We start from the raw sequence: 24,896 nt of genomic DNA on the forward strand, positions 1-24,896 counted from the left end.
CAGCCCACTTTGGCACTGTAAACCATGACAATCTAATTTTTAAAATTATTGGCTTGCGTTTTGGAGAACAAGATGATGAGGAGAGTGTGGTACGAAATTGGAAGTATATTGTTACAATTGGGCAGTGGTTCATGTGGGATAGTTTTTGGTCAGTAATCCAAAAGCACTATTTGGTCTGTATCTTATTTGATCAGTACAAAAATAAATTGTACAGCAATCATACAGAAATTTCACAAAATTCTGAGAGGCTGAAAAAAGATTGCAAAAGAACAATATATTATTGCAAATCACAATGAGGTAAACAAAAATAGCAAGTCTGTGGTGGTGCATGATGTAGTCCAGTGTTCCTTTGTCAAGGTAGGAGTAGGATTGTGTGGGTTTGTTAAAGAACCAGATAGTTGAAGGAAAGCAGGTGTTCCTGAGCCCGGTGTTGTGCGACATCAGGTTTATCTGCCAGATGGTAGCAGGAAGAGTGGATGATAGGGATCCTTGCTGACAGATGTCACCTACTTGAGAGACCATGTCTCGTATAGATGCACCATATCTGCGAAACTGATCACGCAGTATCTAGTTTCATTTACTGTACCGTTCACCTAATTGGAAAGCATCTGTTAGAAATGGAAGTCAATCGGTCTGAAACAACATCTACTCCCTTCGCAATATTGTCTGGCTACTGAATATCCAACAGTCTGGCTTTAACAAACACAATTGTTTAAAGGCAAATCTGACCTGTAACTTGCTCAGGAACTGAAGATATAAGCAATCAAATTATTAGCAGAAGTTAAACTGCTTCATTCTTTAATAAGATTGTGGCTGACTTGATTGTCACCTTACTTCATGTTCCTCTCCACCCACAATAGCCTTTCACCCTTTTGTTTATCAAATATCCAGTTACCTCTGCCTTGAATCATTTTAAAGAGTGGTTTGAGTGCAGTTTGTGGAAGTGAGTGCCAAAGACTCCATCGTACAAAGAACAAAAGGTGTCCTCTCCACAAATGGGCAAGTCATGAAACAGTAACAGTTTGTACTGAATTCTCCCACTGAGAGAATGTTATTTCCACATTCACTCTATGAAGACCACTTAGCATCTTATGTGTTAAGCTAGTTGCCCCTCTTCCAAATTCCAGTGCTGTCCAACTTTGCTCATTAGACAATCCACCCATTCAGGGTGTATTCCAGAAAACTTTCTCTGAACTGCATCCAATGTATTAACATTCTTCGCTAGATAAAGACTAGTATTGTGCACCATACTCCAACTATGGTCTCAGTGGTGTCCCTCTCGTGAATATCTACTTTTATAAGCTAAAAAATACTGAAATGGAGACAAGAGACTGCAGATGCTGAAATCTTTACCAAAACATACAAAGTGTCATGCAGTATCTATGAAGAGAATGGGCAGGTGATGTTTCGTATCTGAAGAAGGGGGCTGACTCGACTTCTGGAAAAAATGGATTATTAAGATTACTAATTACATGTTTTTATGGATATTTTGGACAAATTTGCATTGGAATGCATTCATCAAATTGTGAACACTCATTTATAATCAAAAGGAGCAGGTCTTTTTGGGGATAGACACAAAAAGCTGGAGTAACTCTGGGACAGACACCATCCCTGAAGAGAAGGAATGAGTGATGTTTTGGGTCAAGACCCAAGAGATTTGTAAGGAAATGGCTTTGAGGCTTATCATATGGTGATTAATGCATTACACTTTGTATAAATCAACCTACCTAAATTGGAATGAATTGGTTAATTGCAGATAGTGGAAACGGGCCCTTCAGCCCGAGCACCCGAAGAAACCCCACATGATCAAAGAGAATATGCACAGTAGCCAAGGTCTGAATCAAATCCAGTTCTACTGCTGCACCACTGCCGCCCACAAATGGCAGATTAATTGCCAGGACCTGCTTAATGTGTGGAGTGTGCCGAGAGTTTTGGATATCCTGCAGATGTTACACACTTTTTAAAATAGATACTATAATCTAGGGAAATGTATCTAAAATTTATGACATGAAAGTCCAACTCTTTCCCTTAAGTTGTATTCCAATATTCTATATTCCAAATTTAGAAGCCAAATAAAACTGCAGATCCAGGAAATTCAGGGAGAGGGAGGGGAGGAGGAATAAGCTTTTAAATGATTTAAGCAGGAATTTAAATTTAGCATTACAAGAGGGAAAGTTGGAGCATAGGCTATAGAACTAAAGAGCGGTCCTGAACTACTATCTACCTCATTGGAGACATTTGATTATCTTTGATCAGACTTTACTGGCTTTATCTTGCACTAAACGTTATTCCCTTTATCATGCATCTACACTGAGAATGGCTCTATTGGAATTGTCTTTCCAAGTTAGCAAGCAACAAAAGCTTTTGACTTGACAATAAATAAACCTACTCAACAAAATAAATAAATGTCCAGTTGCCCCACCATCGCACTCAACAAGGCTATACGCTCCCAATCAGGTAATATTGGTTATAATATTGCTTAGGCAGCTTACAACCCAGTGGGATGAATATTGATTTCTCTAACTTCAAGCAACTATTGATTTCCCTCTAAGGTACACAACAAAATGCTGGAGAAACTCAGCGGGTGCAGCAGCATCTATGGAGCGAAGGAAATAGGCGACGTTTTGGGCCGAAACCCTTCTTCAGACTGATTTCCCTCTATGTCTGTTTCCCCATCCCTCTCCTAATTCTTTGACTAGTTTAACTGTCCTGATTAATTTTGCTGATTGTATGCTTTGTTAACAGTCACCTTCCCCTGATGTAAAATTGAACCATTCTACATTTCCGTAACCATTGTCTGCTTTGATCTGTCGTTTTCACACCTTACTCATCCATGTCTCTAATGCCCCAACCTTGACTCTCAGTCTGAAGAAGGGTCTCGGCCCAAAACATCCTCCATTCCTTCTCTTAAGAGATGCTGCCTGTCCCTTGTCTATCTCCAAAAATGCTGCCTGACCCGCTGAGTTAATGGTATGTTAGCTTTCATTGCAAAAGGATTTGAGTATAGGAGCAGAGAGGTTCTACTGCAGTTGTACAGGGTCTTGGTGAGACCACACCTGGAGTATTGCGTACAGTTTTGGTCTCCAAATCTGAGGAAGGACATTATTGCCATAGAGGGAGTGCAGAGACGGTTCACCAGACTGATTCCTGGGATGTCAGGACTGTCTTATGAAGAAAGACTGGATAGAGTTGGTTTATACTCTCTAGAATTTAGAAGATTGAGAGGGGATCTTATAGAAACTTACAAAATTCTTAAGGGGTTGGACAGGCTAGATGCAGGAAGATTGTTCCCGATGTTGGGGAAGTCCAGGACAAGGGGTCACAGCTTAAGGATAAGGGGGAAATCCTTTAAAACTGAGATGAGAAGAACTTTTTTCACGCAGAGAGTGGTGAATCTCTGGAACTCTCTGCCACAGAGGGTAGTTGAGGCCAGTTCATTGGCTATATTTAAGAGGGAGTTAGATGTGGCTAAGGGGATCAGGGGGTATGGAGAGAAGGCAGGTACGGGATACTGAGTTGGATGATCAGCCATGATCATATTGAATGGCGGTGCAGGCTCGAAGGGCTACGAATGCACCTAACTATGTTTCTATGTTAATCCACCAATTTGTGTCTATGGCCAGAGATGCTGCCTGACCCACTGAGATACTCCAGCAATTTGTGTCTATCTCCAGAGATGTTGCCTGACCCACTGAGTTACTCCAGCACTTTGTGTCTATCTCCAGAGATGTTGCCTGACCCACTGAGTTACTCCAGCACTTTGTATCTATCTCCAGAGATGCTGCCTGACCCACTAAGTTACTCCAGCACTTTGTATCTATGGCCAGAGATCTCTCTCCAATATAGACTCACATCCATGGTTACAGTCGTTAGGGGGGGAAATGATTGACGTTAATTATGGCTAATCAGGATTGGGGATGCTAAGACCCGCCCACACACCTCGGGCCCGACCAATGGGCGGCAGCGGGCGGGGGTACATCCGGGTGAGTGGTAGGTAGCTGGTCGCGGCGGCGGACTTCTCTCCGAAGCAAAATGGACGGTCGTTATTCAGGTCAGTCCAGCGCGGCTTCACAAGCGCCACGGGAGGTTTGATCTCCATATACCCTTCCTCACTGTGACCGCCGTGCATTTGGAAAGAGAGACTGTCGTCGCGGTATTGGAGTGCGTGTGTTTTTTTTTTACCTGAGGGGAGGAAGATGGTTCGCATCAAGCAGCAACCAAACCTGCTGGTCCCGCCCCCCGCTCTAGTCCCGCCCCCTCCTGAGGTGATTGGCTGAAGAACCCGTCGGTGGGCGGAGTCCTGTCGCATGATTGGCTGTTGCTCACGTCACTCAACGGCGGGGCTAGGTTAGGTTGCACCGGGTAGTCGAGGCCTCCCACTTCGACCGCGGCTCCCAGCCGCCTCCGGCCGGTCACCCCCTCCACCCGCCTTCTCCCCATCGCAACCCTCGCACTGCGGACCGACTGTCCGTAAACGTAGGAAAGACACAAAACGCTGGAGTAACTCAGCGGGACAGGCAGCATCTCTAGAGAGAAGGAATGGGTGACGTTTCTGGTCGAGAACAAGGGGTCACAGTTTAAGGATAAGGGGGAAATCTTTTAATACCGAGATGAAGAAAACATTTTTCACACAGAGAGTGGTGAATCTGTGGAACTCTCTGCCACAGAGGGTAGTTGAGGCCAGTTCATTGGCTATATTTAAGAGGGAGTTAGATGTGGCCCTTGTGGCTAAAGGGATCAGAGGGTATGGAGAGAAGGCAGGTACAGGATACTGAGTTGGATGATCAGCCATGATCATATAGAATGGCGGTGCAGGCTCGAAGGGCCGAATGGCCTACTCCTGCACCTATTTTCTATGCTTCTATGACCCTTCTAACTCCGTGAACGTAGCTCAGTTGTTTAGAGATACAAGATGGGGGTGTCTTGAATTGGTTCTTTCACTAACCAAGTGGCCACTTTCTACTTGCTTACAATTTATTCCTGGGTTTCAATAAACCAGTATCTGCAGTTCCTTCCTACACACACACACTGGGGACTAGTTTACGATAGCCAATTAGCCTACAAACCTAAGATAGACACAAAAAGCTGGAGTAACTCAGCGGGACAGGCGGCATCTCTGGAGAGGACGAATGGGTGACGTTTCGGGGTCGAGACCCAGCTTCCTCCAGCATCTGCAGTTCCTTCTTACACTATGCTACACACATTAGGGACATCTTAGGTGTGTGAGAAGGAAACTGGAGCACCCAGAGAAAATCCACGCAGGGTTCTCACGAGGAGACTACAAACTCCATACAGACAGCACCCGTAGTTGGCATTGAAAGCGGGGCGCTGGCGCTGTGTGGCAGCAACTCTACCACTGCGCCACCAACTCTATCTCTGCCGCCCCGGCAGTCGAGAGCAGATGCCTCTGCTCCCTCACAGTCCGGCCCAATCTGAACGGCGGCTGCAGGGCTTATCCCCGCCCTCTCCCTTACAAAATGGTGCCAGTCCAGCTGATGGGCGCGCGCTTCGCATGCGCGTGCACGCGCTCTTCCCAGTGCTCCCGTCCCCGCCATGGTGCACGCCCGTGGCGGGCGGTGTTAGGAACACTCGGCAGGTCAGGCGCATCTGAAGGAAGAGAAACAGTGAACCTAGGGTTTCCAGCCTGAAACGTTAACTTATTTCCAACGGATGCTGCCCGAACTACTGAGGCAGTCAGAAGAATGGTCTCGACCCGAAACGTCACCTATTTTCTCCAGTGATGCCGAGTTACTCCAGCCTTTTGTGTCTATCTTCGGTTTAAACCACCATCTCCATTTCTACGCATACTGAGTGTTACGCATTCATTTAAGATTTACAACGTTTGTACTTATTTTTTTTAATGTTCATTTTTAAATTGCGGATGCAAAATTAGCTCTGCCCCGTTTGGGTAACTACATGTATGATTGACATCTATTCTGTACTCTGTCTTAAACTTTGTTGCATCTATTGTACTTCTATTGTAAGGTATAGGGGGGTTGCACGAAAGGTCACTGGGTCAGAGGGCTCGACGCACGGAGCCGCTAAATCCATCTGGAGGACATCCGTCAGTTCCGGTATATGTTATTAATGCTGAACACGCGTACTTTCCTACCTGTTAAAAACCGCCAAAATGTTGAATTTATGCGCTGAACAAAATTGTGGCAGTCGGGGTAAGTGTGAGAGACATGTACCCAAGTTTAGATTTCCAAAAATGAAGCTATAGAGAAGCGAGAACTGAAGGAATAACAGCAGCTAAAGTGCTTGGTAAACATTTGCCGTGCAGATATCGGAATTGAAAATATTGGGAATTATCGCGTTTGCTCACTGCATTTCATCAAGTAAGGCATTATTTGTGTTTTTCACGATTCCTTTGGTATCTAAAAATTCTCAGAAGTGATAAATCTGGCTGTAAATTTTTCTTCAGGTGCGTTTTCATTTTGTATGTAAAAACCCACGGGAACCATGGGCGATTTAAAAAAATTACAGCCAGATTTATCACTTCTGAAACTTTTTAGATGCCAAAGGAATCAAGAAAAAACACCTTAGGTGATGAAATGCAGTGAGCAAACGGCCAATGTTCTCTAAGCACTCTGTCTGTTGTTGTCCCTTCAGCTTTCGCTTCTATCTGCCGTCATTTCTCCTCACTTTTGGAATTCTGAAGTAGGCTAATTGTCTCACACACTTATCCCGATTACCATAATTATTTACATCGCAAAAATTGACATTTTCGGTGGGTTTTAACGGGCCCACTACGCTGGAAACAATGGTAAGTGCCTACCTGCAGTTCATCGCGTGTAATCCATTTGGAGTAGCGTAGCAACAGTATGGGTCGTGACCCGACTGCCGTGAAACCTCCCTATATGTGATTTGCTGATAGCTTGCAAGACAAACATCTCTGTACCTCAATACATGTTCAATGGTGCTTGAATGTGGCAATAATAGACCTAAACAGCAAGGAATTGCAGATACAGGAGAAAAACAGGAGAAAAACACAAAGTGTTGGAGTTACTCTGCAGATCAGGCAGCATCTTTGGAGGGAATGGGCACACAATGTTTCTGGTTCAGCTCTGAAGCCAAGTTCTGACCATTCCCTCCACTGATGCTGCCTGACGTCGGTTCCTCCAGCATTTTGAGATGGGAGTGGGGAGTGTCTGATTCAAAAATGGGAATATAACCCTGGATTTGTAGAGCTTGCAAGTTATGCAGAGGGCTCCATTACTTCAAAGATACTCTTCCCTTTGAGTTGGCACCAAGAAGGAGTAGGATCTAATGTAGCAGTAGTGAGTTGCTTACCTGGATGTCTGTGTAGGAAAGAACTGGCGATGCTGGTTTAAATCGAAGATAAACACAAAATGCTGGAGTAACTCAGCGGGACAGGCAGCATCTCTGGAGAGAAGGAATGGGTAACGTTCCTTTTGTCTGAAGAAGGGTCTTGACCCAAAACGTCATCCATTCCTTCTCTCCAGAGATGCTGCCTGTCCCTCTGAGTTACTGCAGCATTTTGTGTCTCCCTGGATGGCTGTATGTTTTACAAAGCAAAACAAAACTGGTTATGCAAGTTATACTGGAATGGCTGACAATGACATTAACCCTGTGTTTAAGAAAGAACTGCAGATGCTGGAAAAATCGAAGGTTGACAAAAAATGCTGGAGAAGGAGTAGGCGATGTTCTGGGTCCCGAAACATCGCCTATTCCTTCTCTCCATAGATGCTGCCTCACCTGCTGCGTTTCTCCAGCATTTTTTGTCTATCTATGACATTAACCCTTTTCTCCGGTGTAGTTGCTTACTAAAAAAGTTAATTTAAATAAGGGAAAATCTTCTAGCAGAATAAGCACATTTTAAATTATATTTTCATGTAAAACTGACTTCTGAACAGACTGCATTCCTGTTGAAATTCTGTTTGGAGAAATGGATTCAAAATCAATTGTGGTAATGGCAGAGGGATTTCTCTACTGAGGAAAGTCCTTGTCAGCCCCTTCCTCCCTGTGGCTGAAAAGATTCTCCTTCACCCCTTGAGTAGAGCTGTTCAACCAGATGTATAATTGATAGTTTCCTCATTATGTGATGCCATCTTAAATCATTGCATTGGACCTTTGCTGACCTGACAAAACCCTTTGATTCTGTAATTTAAGAGGGAACATGAAGTACATATCTCAGGTTTTGCTGCTGAGCAATTCATGTTAATTCTCCATCTGCTCCACATTGTTATGCAAGTCATGATTTTAACCCCCAGGTTCTGAATGCACACTGGTGTCAAGGAAGGTTGTGTTGTCTTCCCAACAATTTTCTCTATTTTTCACGGTGCATTACGTCTCCAGCAAGCTTTGTGCTGCAGTGAACTAATTCAGAAGACAAGTAGCAAACTGCAACCCATATCGTCCAATATTAAGGTCACTCTAACCTCGGTCATCAAGCTGCAATGTGCTGACAAAGCTTGCCTGTGCACTCAATTGGAAGCCAGGCTCAAAATCGTGACTTGTTTCCCAAAGTGTATGAGAAAATTATCCTTGCACAAAGCATCAGCAAGACAAAGGAGTTGTACAACTCGCCATTCTAGAAAATGCTTCCTCTCCACCCAGCCCAAAAAAGACATGCTCTTCTGCACTCTTGTGGCAAGAGATATTTGGGTGGGCAGCAGTGATTTAAGGTTGTTATCCAGTTCCTGAAAGCTGAAAATCAAGGAGGAACAATCAGGATGACCTCGAGCCTTCTGGAGAATGCTAAAACCATGGGAAAACATCAGAAACAAGGCGCCACCTCCCATACTATCTATCCATCTCCCGTGTCTTGTACGGAAGATAGACACAAAATGAAGGAGTAACTCAGAGGGACAGGCAGCATCTCTGGAGAGAAGGAATGGGTGACATTTCACGTCAAGACCCTTCTTCAGACTCGTGTCATATATCTCCACATTGGCCTCATTAGGTACCTTAGAATCCACACAGCATGTGTGAAAGCTAGTCACCATTAACCTCAAGGGACTGAACAACAGGAAGACATACTTTCATAATGCAATGGTAGTTTGGTTTTGATCTGTCTTTTCGGCTTTGGAATTGATTAATTTGCCAATATGTAAACGCTGGTTCAAATGTTAAAACAATTGGTTCCTAGAAAGATAGGTTGCCAAATGTGTGCATCTGTTTGAAAGATTTTTACAATTATCATCTAATTAAATGAAACAATTACACATTTAAAAATATTGTGAACAATAGTAATGTAAATATACACACACATTGGAATATAAATGTAACAAATGCAATCACCAAACAGATCCTCTGAATTCTGTTATGGTCATAATGTCCAAGAATGGCATTTGAAAATAGATGGTATGAGTGAACTGTATCAAAGTATCTTCAATGTTCTGTGTTTACCTTGGGTGTCTAACAACTTTTAAAATTCATTATTTAATGAATCTGTTTTTGCCATGAACATAATCACAAGAATAACCTGGATATATCAAAGAAAGAAAGCTTCAATTATTACATTTACATTCCACTGATCATGATTTCTGTCATCTAAAGATTTTACAGCAAATTATACCTTTGATGTGAAGTTTATCTCTAGTTGTAAGAACGCAGTGACCAGTTTGAGGGGGAAAAGAACATCTGTGAGAAATTGGTGGGATGATCTTTGGCTGAGAGGCAAATATTGGTGAACACTTTGGGAATAACTACTGAATTCTTGGATGGTGTCATGGAACCCTTTAAGACCATCTGAGATATTATCTGTGAGGTTTAATGATCATTCTATTGCACCACGTGTACAAGTAGCTCAAGGTTCTAGCTTTAAGTCAAACTCAAGCACAACATCATGGCTGCAGCAAAGGAATTGCTGTGTTGCTAGAGTTTTACATTGTGAACAGTTTGTCTGCTGAGTTCCCTGAAATGCAAATGTAGTTACACTTGTAGGTACATTATTGGCTGTAAAATGTTTTGCAAAGTTGTGGAAGTTGCTTTATAAATTTAGTTTAGTTTAGAGATACACCACGGAAACAGGCCCTTCGGCCCACTGAGTTCGCACCGACCACTGTCCCCACACATTAACACTATCCTACACATTCTAGGGACAATTTACTTATACCAGGCCAATTAACGTATAAACCCTCTACGTCTTTGGAATGTGGGAGGAAACCGAAGATCGGGGAGAATGTACAAACTCTGCACGGACAGCACCCGTAGTTAAGATTGAACCCGGGTCTACTGGCGCTGTAAGGCAGCAATACCGTTGCGCCACCGTGTGGCCCTAAAATGCTACATGTCTTTTATCACTGGAGCAAACATTTAGTGAACAACTTTAGTGAATTGTTATTATATTCTGTTCGTCAGCTTGTATCAGAATTAACTTTTTTTTAAATCTGAAGTAAATCAAAACATTTAAAATGTCTTTCATTTTGTAGGCTCATATGGAAACTGGAACGCTGAATCATCCGGCGCAGGTAAAAATTCTCAGTGACACAAAGGGAGAGACTGATGAGGCAAAATAGCTACTCTGGTCCCTTTTTCTTAATTGTTTGCCCCTCCACCAACATTGGAATTATCATTTGAACCTGTGGCTGTATTGAAAGGCTTAACAGGTTCTGCATTAAGAATCCTCACACTAATTGATATGCTTGTTCTTTGTTTTTAATGTCAAATATTGTTTCTGTTACATTGGTGTACTGAACAAAGGATGATAAATTTTTGGGGGCTATGGTAGGCTAGCAAATAGAGAAGAGAAGGGAACCTCACCTTGGCCACATCGTTAAAACTGGTGACAACTACAACTATACTGCAACATTACTTAATTGGCTGATGCAATGTTGAACATTTGTAATTCATTTAATTTACTTTTGACTTATTTCCAGATAGAAATGCTATTGCACTATTTTACAAAGTCAAAATTAGTTACCTATGGGATGGATTTTTATAATGTAAATGATTTTTTTTTTAAAACTAGTATCATCTATATCACTTACAAACTGATTTCTATACTGACGACTAGTTTTTCAGTCCAAATATTTGATAATATGATCAATGATTTATTTTTTAGACATAGCCTCCAGCTTTCAGTCATCTGGCTAATGTTTTTATGAACATTATCTATCAATACATCAATTGTTCTCTATATTGTGAAATTGTTACTAGTATCACTGATAACTTGCAAGCTCAGTCTATTCTTTTTTTCTTCCTCAGGCTATGATGTCTATGACTACGACTATGGCTATGGACAAGGCTCTGGATCAAACTATGGCTATGGTGGCAAATCATGGGACTCGCACAGAGGCAATGCCAGCCATAATTCTGAATCCATTGTTACTAAAATTAACCAACGGTTAGATTTGCTTTCTCGTAACGACAATGACGAACAGGAAAGGTATCAAAACTTAGGAATTGCTGTGTATTGGTCAGGAGACTAATCTAGTAGGTGATCATTCTATACTAGTTGAGGTATTTTGAGTTTTATAGATTATGCCTCCAAAGTCATTGAGTGAGTCATTACACTTCACTTTTTGTTTCAATGGTGGATACATTGTTCACTCTGTCCTTCTGACATTATTTGCTTATGTAATTTTGTACATTTACTGTAGATTTAGGTGGTGGACATGAAGGTTAAGTAATTTACCTCTGATTGCTAGTGCTAAAAGGCCGTGAGATAAGCAGTTGCAGGAATAATGGTTGCGTTTCCTGATACTTGATTCCATTGACTCCTGATGCTTGATTCCATTGACTTTAACCAAACCACATGTCAAGAAGCAATAGCAACGTAGCCAATACTCACAGTCATCAGTACGAGTTATTAAGCAGAATTTCTTGACCTAAACAGCTTTTGTCTTGTAGCTCTCTGTGGTAGTTTCATTGGCAAGTCAACATTTGTGGTTTTAAATTGGTTGTAGAGAAATAATTTCAAGATGAATCGAGGCACTATTGTAATTGTTCAAGCCTTGTGCTGAATTGCTGTTTGACTAATGCACTTATCAAAGCAGTATATAGCTGTTCAGGTTCAGAGGAAAAGTGAGACAATGGGACTAATAATAATTGCACTGTTGTAACTATTGGGTGAAGGATTCCTAATAGATCCCAAGTAGCTTCATTGATAGGTGCCATGTGTTTTATGATTTAAGCAGTTGTGAGATTATTCCTGATCTTGTCTCTGTAGCAGAGTAGCCTGTGGTCCACTACTGACGTCTTGGTTTTTGGAAAGTGCTTGATATGTCACTGGACTTGAGGTAGCCATATACATGCAAATATAACTGTAAATGTCAATGAGGGTAAAATTCAGTATAGCAAGGTAACCATTTATCAGGGTTTGCTGAAATAGACATGCAGTTTCTTGAGGGTAAAGTAATGGACACTACCAATTCTTATGGAACACTGATTTTGTCAATGACATGGACGGACGTGCTTGTATCGTGCAGTTTGACTTTCCGCGAATTAATTCTTGTGCTACAACTACCATATTTCTATGTCTGCTACTTTGAAACACGTTGTCTTTAAATACAATTTCTTGTCTCATGAAAGGATAAGAATGCATATCTGCACCGTACAGAACGTCTACATAGCTGGAGGTTGTTGCAGACATTGAGATGCAAGGGGGTAGAGTAAGGAACTTGCACTCCTTTGGTGGTGTTGAAGTATTTGGATGGGTTGAAGGCTGGATTTGAGCAGTGGTCATGGATAGTAGAATGTAAGTACAAGATAGACAGTAATTGGTATCTATAAGAGAGTGATTGAGAAGTCTTGGTATGTATACTTGTCCAACAGGAACAAACTGCAAGCAGATTATGAGAAAAGGTGGGGAGTACAAATAAGATGTTGGTGGTATGGGGGACCGTACAAGTGGGAGGGGTAATGAAAAGGAACATTCTAGTTATAGGAGACAACATACTCTGCTCAGTTGCTGCCTGACCTGCTGAGTTCCTCCAGCAATGTCCTTTTGCTCAATAGTCCAGCACCTGCAGTCTCTTGTGTCTGCTTGAAGACATATTGATTGGCTGTTTAATTCAGCATGGTAAATTACCCTTTATGTTGTGGGCGGTGAGAAAATCAGGGTGAGATTGATCAACATGCAGGAGAGAACAGGGGATATGGGGGATTAGATTATTGGGATTGCCCTGAGAGCATTGTATCTGGTCTGAATGGCCTCCTATTATGCCATAAGAATAATTTCAATCTTAACCATTTTAACCATTTATCTTTCAACCATTATTAGTTGTCTCATTTCTCAGGGACGATGAATAGTGTACAGGTGTAGAGCACATAGGTTAGCATCTATGAATACTTGTTAACGTTAGGGCATAGTCCACTCTAGAGTTTAGAGTCAATAATGTGGCTTTTAAATTGGTAACAGCCGGATCATTACTGGTCTATTATCAGATTCCGTTGCTAATTTAGGAAATATTCTTTGTTTCTTTAAAAAAAAACCCAGTATTCTTGGTCTTTGATTATAGTTCTGACTGTTACTCAGTATGTTCCAGCTACTGACCACATTCCTTACTTGCTGTGCAACTCTTTCAGGTTTGCTCCTTTTGAGTCCTATGACTCCAGGTCTTCATTAGACGACCGCGATCTGTTCCGACCTGGCTTCGATTACAGTGAATCTGGACCTTATCGTAATGATTCCTATGGAGGTCGTTTTGACCGCTTTGACAACTTCAACAGGAACCGCAGGGATAACTTCCGCTACAGAGCACGTGATGGTCCGGGCAAGTTTCGGGGTCAGAACTGGTCTAGAGACTGGGTTCCAAATAACAGGCCTTACCGGAACGACCACTTCTCATCATCGAGTACTGAGCGACTGTCGGCGTGCTGGAATGAGATGTCGATGGGAATGGGTGGCAGGGGTTATGCTGCTCCCTCCAGGAACCCCCCTTCACTCTTCTCCCATGCCTTCACCTCTGGCTATGGGTCATATGGCATGCAAGGAATGGGAAAACAGTTTGGAGGTTACAGACCACGAAGGAGAGATTGGAATCGGGGCAGAGGTGTAAGTAAAATACTTGTACTATTTTACAAGGTTGTAAGCAAAAGCATTCAGTTAGGTGAAATTTTAGCAACTCAAAGACTTCAAATTCCAAATGCCAGGCACAATCCCTTTCTGATCTGTAATTTTTTTTTAAGTAAAATGTAAAGGCTAGTTGAAAGACAAAATAGAAATGGTCAAATATACAGAATGGTTCAGAAAATCCAAATAAAAGATTTGTGGGTGCAACGTTAGTTTAATAGAAACAATGCCTACTGTTAGATGAGAACTTAAAAGGTCTGGATACAGAATACAAAATTCAAGGCCAGTTGAGAATGTTAGCATGGTAAAATGTTGTTAACACAGAGAATAAATAACAGATATGTATAGCATAGTGGTTGTTGGTCTCTTTGATATTTGCTTTTCATTTGCATTACATCTATTTCATTGGAAACATATCATGCACAGCTGGAATTTTAAAACAAGTTTTAAGATTCACTGTTCCAATTTCTGGGTGTAACGGTTTTGTACGCTTCAGTTAATTTTCATTTAAGTGCTTAGATGTATTCAACCATTTTCACAAACTAGTGGATGACTGGATTACAGACAAAAGTTTTGATTTGATTAAACGTGTATGAAATATTAGAATTGGAACATTGTCTCTATTGAATTGTAGAAAGAGATTAGTTGGTTGTTTTGAGCATTTGCAAGAATTAGAAATGAATCTGGGTTAAAGTTTGAATCCAGAATAGTGATGTGAACAATTTGTGTTCTATGCACCTGAGGAACATGATTTCTTTTAGTTAACAGAATCATGTTGACCAATACTGTAATATCTTTGTGACAGAGGAGAGGTAGAGGTGGAATAATAGGTGGAATGAAGAGGAAGCAATCAACTGGAAGCAATGATGAACCAGACTTCAAAATGTCAAGAACAGACCAGTCAGATTTATCAGACAGTGAAGAAGGTAACTTTTAAAAATTTGATATTGCACCTTCTTCCTCTTTGACTTGATTGTCATTCTAGATAAGGAGTTTAGGTAATATTCAACTGTAGAGTTAGTCAAACATCATAAAACTGATTTTAACCAACTTTCATGTAGCACTTTCCAATAGTGGTGATAGGCAGCAGTTTGGAACAATTACCTGTCTCTCCCTCTCTGGGAATGGATTTGAGTTCCATTATTTTAATATTTAAAGTATATTAAGGTTGGAATTTGGGCACGTATTGTGTTGTATGGTGTATTTCCCCAATGTTATAAAACCTGTATTTTTATTTAAAACGTGTAGCAACCTGTAATGCTGAACCCAATGTATCTTCCTAAACAGCTACCAGCCAGGATGTCATTTTGAGACTAGCAATTCATGGGTTGTTTTTTTTTTTGCTGTAATATAGCACAAGAAAAATCTATGTGATGGTGTTTTTTTTGTTTTTTGTCTTTCCTTCGTTTAAGGATCTTAGCAAATTTTCTTTAGAGTGTTTTTCTTTTTTCTGAAATCTAATGATTTGACCAACATGTTAATAAGTATATTAATTGTGTTTTGTATATAGAAGAGAGGGACGCAGATGATGCAGAAGATGCTGAAGATGTTGCTGCAGGTGACGCAAGTGCTGTGAGTATTTATTGAAGTCTTGAAAATTGTGGCCATTTTAAACAGTAATGATTTCAGTAAGCCAGTGAGTTAGGTTTCTGGAGATACATCTGGAGAGCTCTAACCAATTTAATATTCGCTGTTATATTGAATTCCCTAATTTTTCTTCACGTCGTATGAAATGGTAAAATGCTAAAGATCAAAGGGGTTTCTGCTGACCCACAATCATTATTATTTATCTATATATTTTTAATTTATTTCCAGGATCTGGGGAATGCTAGTAAAGCTTTCGATTTATCGCCCTTAACCACTTGAACCACTGTAGACCTTCAGGTGGAGGGAGGGAGTCCCAGGAATTAGACTCTGTGACAATGAAGGAGAAACTGTATAGTTCCAAGTCTTGATAGTATATGACTTGGAAGGGTACCTGCGTGCAGTGGTTTCCTATATACTAACTCAATCAATCAGATTTATTCATCACATACACAATAAAGTGCAGTGAAATGAACTTGCCAGCAGCGGTACAATCAAAAAGAACACACAATACACAATGGAAATATAACACAAACATCCACCACAGCATTCTTCACTGTGATGGAAGGCATAAAGTACAGTCAGTCCTCCATTGTTCCCCTGTGGTTGGGGCCATAAACCTCCACAGTCGCCGCTGCGGGCGGCCAGATGCACAGGCCCTCGCAGTCTGGAAGGTAAGTCCCGAATCGGTGCTTCCCAACCAGAGACCGCGGCTTCAGGGTGACGTAGGCCACAGGCCGGCGGTCGGAGTTCTTTTCCAGGGATCCTCAGCGAGGGATCCCGCTTGAGGGAGCCTCAAGAGATTTGTTGGTATTGTGGTCATCCAGGCAAGTGAAGAGTGGTCCTTCAAATGTCTGATTTGTGCTTATAGATAGTGGAAGGGTCCACCATAATTAATTTTGTTTTTATTCTTTGGTAGTTTAGGGGAGAAATTTAGTTTCATTCAATTATCCTGTAGGGCCTGATTAATGAAATCTCCAGATAATCTACACTAAATTTCAATTATTCCACATCTGAGCCAGTGTAGGTTTGTAAAAGAAAATGAGGATATTTTTTCAGTGTATCATTTAAATGTTTTTTTTTTGTATTTAGGGGGTTGAGGATAAAGAATCAAGTGATAGCCCTGAAAAGGAGAAAAAAGAGTCTGCTGAGGGTGAAGATGATGAGTCCAAGAAATGTAAGAGTACTGGTTTTCTGTTATTTTTTTGCTTGTGTGTATCTGATGGAATCCCTGTGATGCTAACTCCTGTTTTTGTTAGCTGGTGACCTCCAAGAAGAAACTAGTGACAGTAAAAAGAAGCAATATATCAAAGAGAAACCAAAGAAGAAGCAGCGAGATCGTATTACAGAAAGGTAATTAGGTTTTGCATTTATACATGTCCTGTTTGTAAATATTTATTCTAAACGTAAAAGGAAAATATTCCCAAATTACTTGAAGAAACTGTTTTGTGGAATAAGTGGATAGCCGGAACTAATGTTTTTGCATTATGAGTTGTGGAATTTAAACAGCTCCGTTGTGATTAAACGGTGTACATTTTCATCTTTATAGTGATTTCTTATGAATATTAATGCATTAATTATAACCTACTTTAATGACTAAGTAGTTATTTTTACTAGGTTGAGTATTGATTCACTGTTGATAAGAAAATACTATGTATAGAATATCCTGCAGTACGTATCTAAAACACGCCCAAAGCCTTCCCACTGTCTACAAGGCACAGGAGTGTGATAGAGTACTCTCCAACTACCTTTGGGTTTATTTTTTCATTACCGATGCACAGCAGCTGCAGTGAGCACCATCTATAAAATTCACAGGCATTACCTGCCTGGGCTGCTCAGGCAGCACTTCTCAAACCTGCAATCTCCAGCACAAAAAGGACAAAGCCCAATGTGCATGTGAATACCACTGCCTTCTGATTTCTCTCTCAGTCACTCTCTATCTTCATTTGAGAATAAATTGCCAGTCCTTCATGATTGCTATGTCTAAATCATGAAATCCTCAACCTAACAGCACATTGTGTGTGTATGTTCCTTGCCAGAGAAACTGCAGTGTTTAAGACAGCACACCACCACCTTCTTGTGGACAATTAAAGATAGGTGGTAAATGCTGGCCTTGCTGAATTCTTTTTTTTAAATGTTTAAACCCAAAATGATCTGAACAATGCATTGTTCAGATCATTTTGGGTTTAAACATTAAAAAAAAAAAAGAATTCAGCAAATGTTTAAACATTTTTTTGTTGCTTTGTTGTTGGTAGGGTTGGTTGGACATAAACTAAGAAACTTGATTTTTATTCAAACTGAGATCAATCAACTAAAGGGCCTGTCCCACTTGTGCGTCATTTGCGCGTCACGCCGGTAGCGCGCAAAGATTTTGTGAATCCCAAAATCCTGGGGCGCTGCCCGCGTCTGCGCCTCACTGCCTACGCCACCATGTCTCACCACGCACCATGCGCGTGTAATGCACGCCATGTGCACGTCACAACGCACACGTGACGTGTAAATGATGTCGCGTAAATGGCGTGCAAATAATGCCCAAGTGGGACAGGCCCTTAAGTAAGCACATAGATTTTTGCAAACTTTGTTTTTTTTTTCATTCAGTGGCCCCTTTAGAGTGAATCTCTTGTCAGGTATAAAAGCAAATCTCAGTTTGAACTCAATTTGAAGCTTCGATAATTAGCATAAATTAGCACATTACAGGAAAGATATGAATGCAATGGAAACTTGTGAAAGAGTTGCCATGGATGGAATATTACATCTGTGTATAAAAGAGGAAAGATTGGATAAGCTAGTTATTTTCTAAGCAGTAAAGGAGGCTGAATAGTGTGTGGGGGGTTGAACGAAGAATGGGTGATGGTAGTGATTTAACTTAAAGTCGTTAACAGATGAATTGGACGGCAGAAAAGGAATATGTTTCCAGCCAGAGGTAGTGAGAATTTAGAACTCACTGCCTGAAATGGTGGGAGAGGTAGAAATCATCATCATACTGTGGATGTGTGCATGATGTCCTGTGTCTTGCATGGTTTTAGGTCCAGTATGGGAAGATGGGGAAGGGCTGTGTAATTCTTTTGTACCTATGATATAGAAATTATGGACTGGATGACTTTCTATGGTTCTCTGGAACGAATTAGCAGACTTGTGAGGTTACTTTGCATTTAAGTTTCAGCTCTGCAGTTGAATACAGGACAGTGTCTGCATCTTTTCCACCACTAACCAAACTTTGTTATTTCAGGATAATGTACGTCTGCTCAGTTTGCAAGTTTCGCACCTTTGATGATGATGAAATTTTCCCTCACTTGGAAAGTAAATTCCATAAGGAAAACTTCAAATTCATTGGGACCAAGCTTCCCAAACAAACTGCTGACTTTTTGCATGTAGGTTAACTTTGTATTTAAACATAATGTTTTTCTTAAACTTTTATTAGTACAATGTAAACTAGATGTACGTTGTGAGATTCCCTGACTCAATATCTTGAGTGGGGAACGTTGGCTTATTTTTTCAGTTGCTGTAATGATGCACGGTATTGAACTAATAGCCTCTGATGATGTTTTGTACAAGTTGTACGGTTGCCATTCACCCTGTAGAAACTGAGACATATTCTGTTGCTTTACCGAAGGTATCTGTTGTTTCAATATTCTGTAAATGCAACATACCTGTTAACAGATATTTTGAATATGACTTTGGGCATGCATCTCCATTGTGAAGTGTAGCCATTTTGACTGGCTATTTCAGTCTGGTGTCCCATCTGAAGGACAGGCATGATCCTCTGAGTTCTTTCCCAGGGAATTTCAATTATTGCTGGGATCTTGTGTTGCCAGCCTATAATTTTCCTTTCAATTAAAATAGGGAAGTACATATAGTAAATTGTAGCTTTATTTAATCATTTTGTAGTAGCATCAGTATATTGAGATTGTTTTAAGATTTTGGTTGTCTTTCCTTCCAGGAATATATTCTGAACAAGAATAAGAAGACTCTGAAGTTCCGTGATGCAATGGAAGATAAAAACGCAATTAAAAAGCGGATCCAGGAACAAAACCTATTGCATGGTGAGTATTGCCAAGAGGGGTAATGGGTATGAGAAACTCAAAAAGATTGCATCTCAGACTACACTATATCTGTATTGGAATAAAAGTACAGAAGTGCTGTAAACATTGATGAAAGCAGTTCACGGAGCGTTCCTGGCAAAATAAACAGTTAATATTTCAGATTGAAGATCTATTAGTTCAGTTCTGAGGACTTAAAACATTAAACCCGTTTTATTTACAGATCTAATTTCATTAATAATCATAATTTTTTATTGTTTCTTCAATTTTCATTCCCTTTTCCAAATCTCACCATAACTATCTATTGTCCAAGGGTAGTTTAACATTTCATCCAAAAGAAATAAACTTGACAAATATTGCCTCTGCAAACTGGATGCATCCCAACAATGATGACTCAAATGATATTTCAATCGGATAAATTATATTTCCAAGAATTCAAGTACACTCTGCTTACAATTCCATCTTGATTGTCCCAGTCCAACTTCTATCTGCTCATAAATAACTTCCCATTTATGTTTTCCTTTGTGGTTGCAACTGATATAAAGATCTTTTTTTCCTCAATTCTGTCTTCTAAAATAAGCAACATAAACATAGTTCTTTTGGTGTTACTCTTGCTGTAGAGTTCTTGGACATCTGCATTAGAATGCTGTGAAATGGAAAGGTTACTCATTGCTTTAATAATAACATATTATCACACTCATTTCTATTAATCCTGCAGAATTTGTATTTCATTGTAAACCAAAGCGAAAAAGCATCTTTGCTAATCTACACCCTGCAGAGTTGCCATTTTCATGCTTGTATCAAGTGTTTAACAGACCCGTAAACACAATATACATGAGATATAATAATCAAGAGTCAGTAAATTAACAACATTAATACTAGCTAAACACAGTGGTGCAAAATTATAATATATCCAAATATTGCCCTCTATTTGCTAGCTATCTAACTGTTCTGGTAGACGTTGTCAGATGTGTTGTTAATGAGTTTGTGACCTTTCCTCAAAACATGAATTACAAATACAGCTCCCCTTCACAAACCAGTGGGTTTTTTTTTATGTTGCAGGTATTAGTATTGACAATTTCATGAAGAAGGTGGAAGCTGTTCACTGTACGGCTTGTGAAATGTTTATTCCGATGCAATACAATGCCATCCAGCGACACATGAAGGCCCCTGATCACAACAGAAATAGAAAAGTAAGTTTTCACGCTTTACTAACATCAAGCAGCAAAAATGGAAACACAAGAAACTGTAGATGATGGAATCTTGAGAAAAACAAAGTGCTTCAGTAACTCTGGTCAGGCAGCATATGTGGAGGAAATGGTGATGTTTCAGGTTGGGACACTTCTTCAGATTGCAGAAGGGAAATGCAGGCTGTAGGTTTTTGCAGATTCAAAATCTGTAAAATTTACGGCGGTTCATCAATAATAGAAGAGTGAGGACTTAAGAATGAGGACATCTCCGATGCCCTGCCCTGGAACACCTCATCCTGGGTGCAGATGTGGCGTAGAGTCCTTACAGGAAGCAGGGTGGGAAGAAGTGTAGTCCAGATAGCTGTGGGAGTCAGTGGGTTTGTAATAGATGTCGGTCAGTAGTCAGTTAGTGGTAAGGAATGACGTGATTTGAATAGTATGATGAACATTTTGTTCCATGGACATTTGGATGAAGTACAGACATGAATCAGTTAGTGTGTGAGGGCAGTAACACTGCTGCTAAGATTGTTTGACAGGTCGGTGAATAGTTATAATTTGTATTAATATAATGTGCTGGTTCTGTGCAACAAGTAAACAAAAACAGGTCATCTGAAACAATCTGACAACTAAATCCTGACGAGAGTGTCTAATTTCTTGTAAAATAACATTATTTTTTCTTTTTCAGTTGATGCTCGAGCAGTCAAAGAGGGGTGGCCTTCAAGTAGCAAAGAGTATTCTGAATAATCGAAATATTGGGAGCATGTTGGAGAAATATTTACAGGTAATCCTCCTAAACATGCGATTGCATATGTGGCCAAATAATTAAAAAGAGTTTGGTTAGCTTGTATTAAACAGGCTGGTTACCTTGTAGGATTGTAGGAACAACGAATATTGTATGGTTCTGGAACAGCCTGCATTTGGGGCAATTCCATGCTATAACTGTCCCAAATCTGGGATGGCTCTTCTTACTGGCTTTGTCAAACAATTTTTCTGTGAAATGATGTTTTTCTGTGAAAGTGCTTTGTGAGTGCATTTGCCCTGTTACCTTTTAAAAACAAATCTTCCAGAATAGGTGACATTGACCTGTGTGATTCATTCAGGATGCACACAGAACATTATGGAAATGGTTTGTCCTGGTTAATTTGTTGTTTTTATAAAAGGATATTCAGAATTAAGATTATCTGGACACTTGCATGAACATAGGGATTTTTTCCTACATGGCAAAAAGGAATTGGTAGTTCCCTGTGTTTAGTGGCGTGGTGAGACTCCTCAAAACTGCTGTGTTTCGATCTTTGGTTTGAAGATGTTGATGGGGGCGTCATGAATACAATCTGCTTCAGGAAAAACTTGCCTGGCAATGCTTACTATTCTTACATTGCCTTTAAAGGTGAGCAGAAGTTGTATTGTGCAATCAAAACTTTCTATAGGCAGGAGAAAGGGGGTGATAATTTTGGACGTAATCGCTGTTATTAATTGTAATTGTGTGGCAGCGCGGTAATGGGATCATTCACGTAAAATAAAAGTGGTGACTCATTTTATGTAGCAGGTCAAGCTACACATTCAAGAAAGGCCTCAAGATTTACTTGCAACATGAAATTTCAAAAGTACTTGTATGGATATGTGTGAGAACAGGACTGGGTTTATCATGACTTCCCACACATGCATTTGCAACCTAAGCACAAAGTGGAAGCAATTCAGTCCTTTGGTTCTGAAATGGTTTTGAAAGAGGCATTCAATTAATAGCACGCCACTCGTTCACTGTAATCCTATTTATTTGCATTTCACATGCTTATCGAATCTTCTGGACAGTGTCTCCCAGATCACAATAACTTGCTGTGGGTAAAATGCAAAGCCTCCTCTTCACCTCTCGTTCTTTTATCAGGAACTTTAAATCTGTGTCATTTGTTTGGCATAAAAGCTAATTTTGGTGTACTTTGACAAAAGTCTTCAGCGTTTTGTAAACATATTAATTAGTTCTTAAACAGCTTCTGCTGAAATCCTGCAATAGAGTGTCGCCAAACCATCCCTTAGAAGATTGCAATTCCCCACTGGGCGAATGGTGCTAATTTTGTTTGGAAGCCTTGATATAACTTCTAGTAAATTCATGTAAAGATTTTAACAATTTTAAACATTTGTATTTCACAGGGTGACAATCCATTTACTGAAGAAGATGCTAAAGATGATGATGCTGTTGATGACTCTATGAAGGGAGAGGGACATAATGAGAGTGTTACAGGTGAAAATGCTGGAGACAAAGGTGAAACTCCAGAAGGGGAGGGGGCAGAAGAGCCAGGGACAGAGCCAAAAGGAAATGAAGGGGGCGATGAAATTGTTAGTGCACCCAAGACTGCTGTAGAGCCACCTGAGAGAGGGGTTGATATCACTAATGAAGAACCTGACTCCAATATGACAGCAGATCGGGATGGTGAAGAATCCCTTCCAGTAGGTAAAGACACCAAAGCATCTCTCTTAGCTGAAGATGAAGACAATATCTCAGAAGTTGGTGCAGAAGGAAATCCCGATGAGTGTTCTCCAGGTGAAAATGATGCAGAAGAAGAGACAGAATAATTCTCATATGAATAAACATCACTCCTTATTTCCCCTCTCTCATCATTAAATTCTCTAACTACATTGGATCTGAATCAATGAAATGTATTTTAGTTAACAACGAATACTGTATGGTTCTGGAACATCCTGCATTTGGGGCAATTCCATGCTATGACTGTCCCAAATCTGGGATGGCTCTTCTTCCTGGCTTTGTCAAACTATTTTTACGTGAAATGCTGTTTTTCTGTGAAAGTGCTTTGTGAGTGCATTTGCCCTGTTACCTTTTAAAAACAAATCTTCCAGAATAGGTGACATTGACCTGTGTGATTCATTCAGGATGCGCACAGAACATTATGGAAATGGTTTGTCCTGGTTAATTTGTTGTTTTTATAAAAGGATATTCAGAATTAAGATTATCTGGACACTTGCATGAACATAGGGATTTTTTCCTACATGGCAAAAAAGAATTGGTAGTTCCCTGTGTTTAGTGGCGTGGTGAGACTCCTCAAAACTCTGCTGTGTTTCGATCTTTGGTTTGAAGATGTTGATGGGGGTGTCATGAATACAATCTGCTTCAGGAAAAACTTGCCTGGCAATGCTCACCATTCTTACATTGCCTTTAAAGACGAGCAGAAGTTGTATTGTGCAATCAAAACTTTCTACACCAAATGTTTAAATAAAACACAACTTATTGGAGATGTGACCGAACATGTGTTTTCAGTTGGTATTTTTGACTAAAAGTTGAGTTTTGCTTTGGAGTTTAGCAATACCATCTGGGTACTGATGGAGTGTAATGCTTGTTTTACTACTGGAAAGAGGTGTGGTTGCTTGAATGGAGATAATTGTATACAATAAAATATTAAACCCTTTTTATAAATGTTAATGTTTTGATGGAATCACTATTCTTTTCCTACTTTAGAAAAGTATCATGTTTTTTTTCCCCAATAATTGCTACAGAACATAGAACAGTACAGCACAAGAACCAGCCCTTCGGCCCACAATGTCTGCGCCAATCATAATGCGACCATCTCGTTTCTACATGCACACAATCCATATCCCTTCATTCCTTGCATATCCATGTGCCTATCCAAAACTCTTAAATGCTATTGCATCTGCCTCAACCACTGATTACCACTGCGCGTTCCATGCACACACCACCCTCAGTGTAAAACAAAATACTTGGCTTGCACATCTTTAAGCTTTGCCCCTCTCTCATCTTAAAGCTGTACCCTCCAATATCTGATTTGTTCTATTCTGGGTAAAAGGTTCTGACTGTCAACCCTATCTATACCTCTAATAATTTTATATACATCTATCAGGTCTTCCCGTAAACCACCGGTGTTGGCAGCAGACTCAGAATTGGCAACATTTTGGGTCAAGACTCTTCCTCAGTCTGAAGAAGGGTCTCGACCCGAAGCATCGCCAATTCCTTCTCTCCATAGATGCTGTCTCACCCGCTGAGTTTCTCCAGCATTTTGTGTCTACCTTTGATTTTTCCTGCATCTGCAGTTCTTTCTTAAGCATATCTAGATAACTTGGATAGGCAATGTTTCA

At 40.3% G+C, this 24,896-nt stretch overlaps 1 protein-coding gene across 2 annotated transcripts; it reads left to right on the plus strand.

Moving 5' to 3' along the window:
- Positions 1 to 3,951: 3,951 nt before the first annotated feature.
- Positions 3,952 to 24,225, plus strand: LOC129714418 (A-kinase anchor protein 8-like). 2 transcript variants are annotated; one of them, XM_055663999.1, is made up of 13 exons: positions 3,952 to 4,051; positions 10,398 to 10,436; positions 11,173 to 11,353; positions 13,495 to 13,963; positions 14,787 to 14,907; positions 15,492 to 15,553; positions 16,658 to 16,742; positions 16,825 to 16,918; positions 18,795 to 18,936; positions 19,506 to 19,608; positions 20,668 to 20,798; positions 21,481 to 21,576; positions 22,941 to 24,225. In XM_055663999.1, the coding sequence occupies exons 1-13, from the start codon at positions 4,033 to 4,035 to the stop codon at positions 23,361 to 23,363; spliced, it is 1,965 nt and encodes a 654-aa protein (XP_055519974.1). In that variant the 5' UTR covers positions 3,952 to 4,032; the 3' UTR covers positions 23,364 to 24,225. The 2 variants fall into 2 exon arrangements, with proteins under 2 accessions (XP_055519974.1, XP_055519976.1); XM_055664001.1 differs by having other exon boundaries at positions 11,173 to 11,311.
- The last annotated feature ends 671 nt before the right edge of the window (positions 24,226 to 24,896 follow it).

Source organism: Leucoraja erinacea, chromosome 39 (assembly GCF_028641065.1).
Source record: "Leucoraja erinacea ecotype New England chromosome 39, Leri_hhj_1, whole genome shotgun sequence".
Taxonomy (NCBI): domain Eukaryota; kingdom Metazoa; phylum Chordata; class Chondrichthyes; order Rajiformes; family Rajidae; genus Leucoraja; species Leucoraja erinaceus.

What these genes read in the sequence shown, in the direction of transcription:
- LOC129714418 (XM_055663999.1), top strand. An exon ending in CGCTGAATCATCCGGCGCAG is followed by an intron (nt 10,437 to 11,172) that starts GTAAAAATTCTC and finishes TTTCTTCCTCAG; the next exon opens with GCTATGATGTCTATGACTAC. An exon ending in CGAGATCGTATTACAGAAAG is followed by an intron (nt 16,919 to 18,794) that starts GTAATTAGGTTT and finishes TTGTTATTTCAG; the next exon opens with GATAATGTACGTCTGCTCAG.